Here is a 9,977-nt window from a genome sequence, read left to right as displayed (position 1 = left end):
TAGGCTAGTAATACAAATGGACAATAATTACTAGGAGTATTAATAAAATAAAAATGATATGAATGCTATAGGCCCAGAAACATTGAAGCCCATGAAAGCCTACATAAATCTCTATAATAGACCCATCATTCCTAGGGTTATTACAATCAATTAGTGCGAAGCCGCAACGGCACAATTGTAGTGTGTAGTTATTTTCTAATGTTTTTTCTCTCTTTGAATGAATGGTTCTTTTTTGGATGAATAGAATTTGCAGTCCATTCTTGGCAAGGCTAAGAGCTGTAAGAGCTATGAGCAGCTTTGAATGCTAATGGACTAATATCAAATGTCACTCTAAACTGTTCTCGGCTTCTTCTTAATCTGTGGGGTTGCAGATCAGTAGAGTTGAAACATCATTTTTCTATTTCTTTTCTACCTTACTAGCCCTGTTTTTTCCATTTTTAATTTTTTGTTTAATTTTTCTTATATTGCATTTATGTTTTACTTATTACTTTTACTTTATTCAATATTAATTTTTTATATTGGTTTATTAATCCTATAATATTCATACAAGATCTTAAATTTTTAGTATGTTTACCATTTATTTCATTATATTTTAGGCAAAAACCAACAAGATCATTATCAACTTGCGGTATATTAATCAGGCTCTCACTTGAACGGTAACGAAGAATATATTTTAATTGGAAACTGATTTTTAATTCTCAAATATCTAAGCTCATTTGGTAAATTAAAATTGGGCCAAAGTTAATGTATTTAGTTGCAGTTAATACTTTATTTGCTGCTTGTTAAGTCGTGAGAAATAGTAAAATAAACACCGAAACTTAAACCAGTTTATATAGAGAAAAAAGTAGAAACAACTATGTATCAACTTGCGTGTATGATAAAATGAAAATCTTTCCGATGTTTCGAAAGGAATGTTAATTAATTTCCTGTGATACAAATATTATTAACATGAATTTGATGGGAAATACTGTACCTCGCCTAGCAATTCTTATTTATAAAAAATTCAGCAATAATGTAATGTCACTGCAATCATTTACGTAATTTTTTTTTTAACAAATGTAGCTAAAGCTAAACCATAGCACTAAAAAGTAAAAAAAGAACCTAATTCATTTGCAAGTTAAGAGACCAAATTTCCATCAAGTAACAACAAACATAAACAGTGTTTTTAAAATCAAAAAATAATATTCCTAAATCTGTAGTGTATGAAACTGTATTGATTCAACTTTCAACTCTGAACCACGCCTAAATCTTTTGGTCTAGCTAACTTAAATTCTAGTTTCTTGGATATGTGAAGACTGAAGTAATCGTATTGAATAGAATCATTATCATCTAAATTATACTTCATCTTTGCTTATTAATATGAGCAAATATCTACATAAAAGTAAGAGATAATCCACATAATAATTTTGAAAATTTGCACCACTTCTATTTCTTATTCACAGATTTGTTCTTAGTTTATATAGTGGGTGTTCGGTTTACAAGATTATATCCGAAATTAAATTTGTAATGTGTTTAGTTCATGTGATTCAATTTCACAACTCAATCCTAGATAAATAGTCATGGAAAAATTAGTCATAGCTAACACATATGACTAAAATCTCTCAACTGAATTCTAAATTATATCTTGATATTATTTTATATGGAAAACCAAACCCCAGCTAAGGTATTAGATACATAAACTAACCAAATATGCCAAAATTCTAAAACGGGAATTCTTTACTCTCCCAAGGAAATCAAACATGCCCGGAAAATTAAATCAACAGAAGGAAAATACAGGAAATTAAACTTTTCTCGAGACATTGCTGTTTGAAGAAATAATATGACACCACACAATTTAAACTATCGAGAAATTGAAACTCTCCTGTGTAAGAAAGCTTTTTCTTTTTTCTAGACTACTTGAATTGCCAAATATTACTCTACACTAGCACTCTCTATATTAAATACTCCTAATCCATGGAAATAGGGCTCGTTTGATGCTAGTTTGTAGGACTAAAAAATTTAATCCAATTTTAAGTAAACTATGTAGAAAATCATGCAAGGCTAAATGATTTTTCGAAATTTCTTGATTTGTCATGTATCATTATCTGTTTTCTTGCAATTTAAAATATGACGATACAAAATCTATAGGTGCAACATAAGACACTAAAACATAAAAATTCCCAACATTAAACAAATGAACTTGTTAGATTTTTATGTTTATAATTTGGCTGCTGTAAATCATAGTAAAAGAGACAAAATCTAGAGGTGCAACATAAGACACTAAAACATAAAAAATTCCCAACATTAAACAAATGAAGAAAATTCATGTGACAAGAGACTCATACTTGAATGTAAACGATCACAAAATCTATAGGTAACTAGTGTAGTTTGGCAAATTTCCCCAAAACATTAGGTTATGCCCTTTGTTAGATAATTCCAATATCCTTTTCTCAATACACAACCAAATTAAGAAAGATGCATCCCCTCCATCAACACATCACACTCTCTCTATATATTATCGAAATTTCGACCCAGTATGGCCCGGTTACATAAGAGGGCTATTTAGAAGCCCGTGCCAACTAGACGAGACAATCCCATTCCAGCTTCCAATCCTAGTGGACTCAAGGTCACTCAAGCTTCCTTCACCACCACTACCGTTTTGCCACGTGTTCAATCCCCACCTCTCTCCCCCAGACCCACTGGAGCAGACACCTGCTCCAGCGGCCCCCCCACCACTACAAAATTCCTCAAACCCCATCAATCCCATCTCTTGATCAAGTGCCCCAATTCCTACCTCCATTCCATTCCCTAGACCTATCCCGAACCCGGCTCCACATTCCATTCCGAAACTACCCCCCTCGCCACCGGAGAGGTTGTGAAGCCCGTCCCTCAGGGCATCCATGAGACCGGGGTCGTCCAGCCCGAGGCGGCCGCCAGGTGTCGGCTTCCGGAACACGGGCATTGGATCGTAGGGCGAAGGGTGGTCGTGGTTGCGGCGGCCGGAAGTTGAAGAGCGCTTGTTCTTACGGCAGCCGCCGCCGACGGGGACGTTGCGGAGCGTGCCGCCTTTGGTCCAGTACCTTCTGCAGGATTTGCAGAAGTACCTGGGCTGGGAGAGGCTGTAGTTGTTGTAGTAGCAGAATTTGGTGTTGCTAGAGTCGCACCGAGGGCATTTTAGGGATTGCTCCGCCGGCCGTGGCTTCTTTGCAGGCTGCGCCGCCTTTGTGCTTGCCAACATGCTTTCTAGTGTTTGTGATCCCATTTCCTGAATAATTTAATCACAATAAATTAGTTAAAATTAATTTTGATGATAATTCATGGAATGATTTATTGCACTATATATAATGGATCTTGAGTGGCAATAACACAAAAAAGTAAATTTATATCATGGGATTATCAAAGACATTAACTATATCATTAAATTTGTTCAAGAAATGGATTTGTTTTTTACAACTCTTCGTACTTGATCAATTTTTAACTAGTAAAATAGTACTAATTCACTACAAATTACTAACTTCGTCAATCAATATTTTGTTTCTACTATTTTGAAACATAAACAAACAAAGGAAGCTATCTCAATTGAGAGTAAAACATAACAACATTCAATCAAATTTCCGCAAAAAAAAAAAGAAAAAAAAGAAAAAAAGCATGATAAAGTATAATTAATATCCCAACCTGGTGATGATGAGCTTGTGCAGTAGCAGAATCCATAGGCATGCAACAGATCGATCTCTTCAGATATACAAACTCACCTTCAAATTTTAGTTTTTTAATTTCTTGAGAAATGAGGTAAGTATGTAAGGGGCTGATGCAAAGGTTTGTTGTGTGTGAAGGTGATGAGCAGCTCAATATATATAGACGCAGAGGGGATGGAGACGAGGTGGGGTTTGTCGATATGTAAGAGAGAGGAGAGAGAGAAAGTAATGATTACAAGAATGTCTAATTAATCTAATGGGGATGCGTGTCCCTGTCAATTGTGATCTATGCAAGAAATTGGCATGCCACAGGCCCACACCTAAAGCAATCTCAGTCAGCAAGCTCTTGTAATTTCAAGAGAGAGATTGAAGAGACACACACACAACAATAGAATGGACAAGAATTTTGTGTTCAGATTTCCATTGGGTCTTTTTCTTGGGTGTCCACAAAATTCTTTTTATTGTAATTAGTAATCCTAGGAGTTTAAATGTAGTTTGATCATAATTAATGCGGTCAAAGACTCACATAATATGTTTTTGTTTGTGATTTACTCTAAATGGGTTAAATGGTAAACATTTCAAAATATCAATACAAGACGTTTTAAAATTTTTTTGTTTTAGGTGGGTGTTAAGCTATCAACCAACGGTATAGCAATATAGCATGATATCACAAATGAAATGAGAATGCAACTGAAATTAGGTGCATGTACCAAATATTGTCAGTTAGTATTTGATAACTTATTAACACAGGGTATTTCTGAAATATTCAGTGATTTGCTAGTTACTCCCTCCTTTCATTATTAGGGAACTTTGTTTGTCGTGGGGTTAAACAAATATGAATTAAAAAATTTAGTGAAATGCAGATCTTTGATAACTTATTAACACAGGGTATTTCTGAAATATTCAGTGATTTGCTAGTTACTCCCTCCTTTCATTATTAGGGAACTTTGTTTGTCGTGGGGTTAAACAAATATGAATTAAAAAATTTAGTGAAATGCAGATCTTATTTCTATATGAGCTGGATAAGTTTATTGTAATACACAAGTTAAATGAATGATAAAATGGAACTCCTATTATTACACGGAGAGAGTATAAGTTTAAGGAAAAATCTTTCCTATACATGTTTTAGGCTAGATGCAGCCTAATATTTATTTGAGATCAGCATAACTATTTTTTTTTTATTGCCTATTTCGACATTAATGCGGAAATCTTTGCACTTCGAGCAATGACTCAGTTTGTAGGTTCTAACCGAGACACGTCTATTGCTGGTTGAAAACTATTTCCAAAGACGGAAATCTTAATACGTTTAATTTAGTTTTTTTTTTTGGCTATAATAAATGTTGTTACTAATAACCAAAAGAGTATAAATTTTACTCTAAAAATTACATTTAATAATTTTATTTTTTTATATGAGTATAATAGAAAAACATTCAATTATCGAAGGTAATGAATAAGGATTCAAGATAGCCAAAAAAATAAACCACACCTAAAAGAAAGGTAAACAGAATTATCTAATTAGTAAAAGAAGAGAAAAAACATAAAAGAATCTTAACGAAATGATTAGATCAATTTCCTTATCCACTAAGGTATGAACTCTACGACACATGCAATCCACGATCCACCAACATATGATTATCATAATATAAACGTTTATTTGGGATGAAAAGATTTGTGATTAGTCAAAGATCCCCCTATATGAACATATATCATAATTTATTCATCAATTATTTTACATTGTTGTGTACTTGTGTTTATTAATTACTCATAAACATAGGATGCTACGTACCCAAAATAACAAACATAAATATCTCTGGTGCATTAATTCCAATTCAGAAAAATATCAATCAAAAGTCAAATTTCATCGCATTGGTCTTTATCAAATAAAATGTTCAGAGTCATATAGTTAGTCTCGGTAAGTTGTGGAGTAATATAAATTGATTTCCTAATTAATTTAATATGCCATCTCCATGCAAATTAAATGATTATTACACGCAGGCCGGAATACTTGGCATGCCTATTTGGAAGTATCTCGACTTATTAGGCGTTAACAAATAACAACAATATACCATTAAAATCACAACACCTCATAAATTGACATTATGACATCACACATCTAAGCAATATTATAAACGCTATACAACAATAGTATAAACAATACACAATAATCTATAGATTGTTGTCTAGTGTATTAGATATTGCTGGCCGAGAAAAAACTACTGTAATTGCTATCTACTGTAATGGATATTGCTATCTAGTGTATTGGATATTGGTGACCGAGAAAATTTACCCTTGAGCATTTTTTATGATTGCCACATGACAGCTGATTATTTATCCACGTGTATAAATGATTGGCTAGAAATGGTGGTATGATATTATTTTAAGAGGTGTTGTCATTTTAACGCATCCCATATATGTATTGTTATATATACTGAGAGTGTTATGATGGATATTTTATATGAACGTCGTTTCTGATAAAATAAATTAGTTTATGTTAAAATTATATTTTTTAATTTATGTTGTTATTAGTTTTATAAATTATATAAAATTCAAGTTATTTGTCTTTTATATGAATCAGTTTTTTATTTCATCTCACCCAATGTATTAATTATATAGTTATAAGTTTATCATTATTAAATAAAGTATGGTAACAAAAATTTCAATGAATAGCCAACATGAAAACCCCACACAGCCACAATTACTTTTGGTACCAATATATTTCTTCTTTTCTCATTCCCAAGCCTCACCACTAAAGGGACGAAGAGTCATGAGAAGGTGTGAAAATCAATGTGACCACACCAAATATAAAAGCATGTCATAATCTATCAAAGATTGATACATATCACAAACGGACAATCATTGATTCCACTCATCCCTTCATTACCCTATTACTAGTCCCTAGCTTTAATTTGCCCCACTTCCAATCACTATACTATATAGTATTTCAAAATTACAAAACAAGGGTTAAGTACTTGATTTGTTGGCTCACTTTTAGCTATTCTTCGACTGATAGGGTACACTTTGAATTTTAAATCTTTGTATTCCAACTTAATCATTATCATTAATAATCCAAATAAAAATGAATATTTTAGTTCGACTTTTGGTTGATCTCGTAAGTATTTTTTAAATTCGATTTGTTCGGTACATGATACATTTGGAAGATATTTTTGTTGTTGTTTTAATTAGAAATGAGCAGATTGCGATTCATACTCCGATGAAAAATATCATTGAATTACATTGCTAAGATAGCACGTAGGATACATTTACAATTATTTAATGTATCAAGAACAAAAATAGTTGAGTAATTGAAATTATCTACTTTAATTTCAATAGTAACGTGCTAATAACAATGCGGGCCCATATGTTGGAAAATGTTGGACCATGGTCGTATTGGGCTATCAGCGTCAATCGAAATTGGTTGACTGGTCAAAATAAATAAATCATCGAGGGGCAAAGTGAAAACGAAATGTTGGAATTGAAAAATGTGATGATAATAATAATAATAATAATAATAATAATAATAATAATAATAATAATAATAATAATAATAACAACTTGTTGACCATAAATTATATAGTTACTTTATAGCAATTTTTGGAAATAACTAAATATATATGGTGCGACTTGTATTTTGTTATTACTATTAGTAGTTATTGCCCGTTGGCACATTGTTAATGACTTAATGTAATTAGAAAAAATAGTAAAAAAGAAAGAAAAATACCAAATTATAATAAAATTTTCAAAACACTTTCTTCAATACATTATTAATTAAAAAATGCAGTGGATATCATAAATGCATTATCAATACATATTAAACATTTAAATTTGGAGTAAATTAACATCGTTGAAGCTCGAATGACATTGATGATGCAGTATTTGGTAGTCTATATTAAGCGGCGAAGACTAATTTAGTCTTAGTGCACCAACATAATAAGTGTGTTTGATGGAAACATCTTTCAAGCCATGTATCAACACATTATGTTCCATGTTCCATATTTTATGATTAATTTTTTTTCCTTCTGAACACGAAAACATAGTCAATTACACGAGTTAGGAGAATGAAGTATTTTATGAGATATAGCAGCGAAAAGATGCAAATATAATTAAGATACCATTTGATTTGATTGCTAAATAGGGTGAAGCAATAGATCTCTTTATAGTTTATATTGTTATCTCTTTCATGGATTATAAATGTAACACATGTATTTAAGAAATTGTTCCACAAACTCAATAATGTACTTATGTACCAATTTATTGGAATATTACTTTATCATTGGACATCGCGAGAAGGGTATGTGGGGACATTCATTGACTGACTTTTCTAGTTTCTACTATTGAGTATATTTATTTTGCATTTTTAATGAATACTACCCTCTCTCCGTCAGCCATTAGAAGTCTAGTTCTTTAACGATACGAATTTTAAGAAATATTAAGAAAAGTGGATGTATAAAAGTTAGTGAAATATATGTCTCACTTGTAGCATTATTAGTTTTAAATGAAATGTGAGTAGAATAAGTTAGTAGGATGTGAGACACTATTACCATTTATGATAAAAGTGAACCGAGACTTCTATTCGCGGACGGACTAAAATGGTAAAATGTGGCTTCTGTTCGCAGAAGGACGGGTATTTCTTATTAGTATACTAAACTTTAAATATTTGTCTATTTGCAATATTGCTTTTTTTTTCAGGATTGTTTAGTAAGCGTGAGACACATGGAGAGTGAATTCATTGACAATACATTCTAAATTTAACAGAGCAACCAAGTTTATTAGAAAATGAGTAGAAATTTCCCTTATATATTCTGTGTTATACCACAAAAATAGTCATTTTATGTTTTTTCATTTTTAAATGACAAAAATGTATGGATTCGCCGAGCATATTAAGATAAAAAAAAAGAAGAAGTTAGAGTACTATTTTAATGAGAATGAACATAAACTCTATTCAAAATATAGAAATGAGTAAATTTTAAATTAAATAAATTAAAAATAAAATATGTATACATTCGGTTAATGCGAGTGGCGAGAGCCTGGGCCCACAAGATGATGCCAGCAGACATGGAATCCGAAGCAGACGAATATTTGAGCGTTACGAGGAAACTACGCTGTCCATATCAATCCCGTAGTGGGTGGGCCCCTCTTCTATTCAAATCGGCTATATTGTAATTACTCCTAATTAAATTGGTAGTATTTGGCTTCTAGTTTGATGTCCATATTATATACTTTATCTGCTTCCACATTAGCGAAATTTCAATTGATACTCCACTTCACCACTTGTAAGTAAATACTTAATTCACACTAACAAACATTTTGAGTTTACTAAAGTAAAATTGGGTTGTCCAATATTAAGATTGGATTGAACTAGAAAAATAGAGGTTGGAAAAAAAAATTCAAGTTGAAAAAATTCCCCAGATAATTGTTCGAATTTGAGGCCTGATAAGTCTGATAGATTTGTGTGATATTTTGGATATAATTAATTGTAATATATTAAAATTATTTATTACTATATTATAGAGATTATGTTTTCCGTCTAGATTAAAGGTCTTGAACTTGAAACTCTTGAATATAATTTCTAATCTTTTTTTTCTTAAAATCAAATATATACAACTATATTAAATAAGTAGAAATGGGTTCGACTAACCTGATCCGTTTCGAGCTGGGTGAGTTTTTTTTTTTGCCCCAGCTCGACCGAACTATATTTAACCTCTAGCCCGGTGAGCTCGGAGGCAAGCCAACCCCTTGCATTATGTAGAAGATTCACTTCAACGAAGAAAAAGTAATTTAATAGTAGTATCATCAGTACTATAAAAATGAAAGTAAAATTCTTTCTTACTAGAAAAATAAATTAATTCAATTAGGTAAATTTAAGAATTTGGAATTTGTCTCATGCCTTGTATCAAATGTGAATGCAACCAACAATCAACATCACACTAACAAAATATACTGCATTCCGGAGATTGTGCCGCGTGAATGATGTTAAAATGAATAGAACAAGATCAAACAGTTGGTGTCATAGACTCGTAGTAATGAATTTCATATTTTAATTTTACAAATTTTAACAGACACAATGAAAACATGTTACTCCATATGTATGGATATGGATAGAATGGAATTGTGGGCGGAGTCGAGTAGTGCACACGTCATCGAAGAGCATGCGGCCCATTTGCAGACGTCACACTAAACGGCCCTACTTGGCTGTGTTGATTTACTCCGGGAGTAAAAATTCCATAGTTCTTCCACACCATGATGGCATGGTGATTTGGTGTGCCTCACCATTCACCAATAACTTTTTGACAATTGGAAATGAAA

At 32.0% G+C, this 9,977-nt stretch overlaps 1 protein-coding gene and 1 pseudogene across 1 annotated transcript; one reads left to right on the top strand and one right to left on the bottom strand.

Annotated features, from left to right (window-relative positions):
• Nucleotides 1-2,260: 2,260 nt before the first annotated feature.
• TMO6 (TARGET OF MONOPTEROS 6) lies at nt 2,261-3,823 on the bottom strand. Its single transcript, XM_048112026.2, has 2 exons — nt 3,655-3,823; nt 2,261-3,244 (listed from the first exon to the last, which is right to left on the bottom strand). Exons 1-2 carry the CDS (start codon nt 3,694-3,696, stop codon nt 2,525-2,527), a joined length of 762 nt encoding a protein of 253 aa, XP_047967983.1. The 5' UTR covers nt 3,697-3,823; the 3' UTR covers nt 2,261-2,524.
• Nucleotides 3,824-4,881: 1,058 nt separating this feature from the next.
• Nucleotides 4,882-5,017, top strand: LOC125217289 (U4 spliceosomal RNA; annotated as a pseudogene).
• Nucleotides 5,018-9,977: the final 4,960 nt, after the last annotated feature.

This window comes from Salvia hispanica, chromosome 3 (genome assembly GCF_029641045.1).
Source record: "Salvia hispanica isolate PSC_SH4W2 chromosome 3, Shi_PSC_v1, whole genome shotgun sequence".
NCBI lineage: Eukaryota > Viridiplantae > Streptophyta > Magnoliopsida > Lamiales > Lamiaceae > Salvia > Salvia hispanica.
The sequence above is the reverse complement of the archived record's forward strand: the minus strand, read 5'-3'. Positions and strand labels throughout refer to the sequence as shown.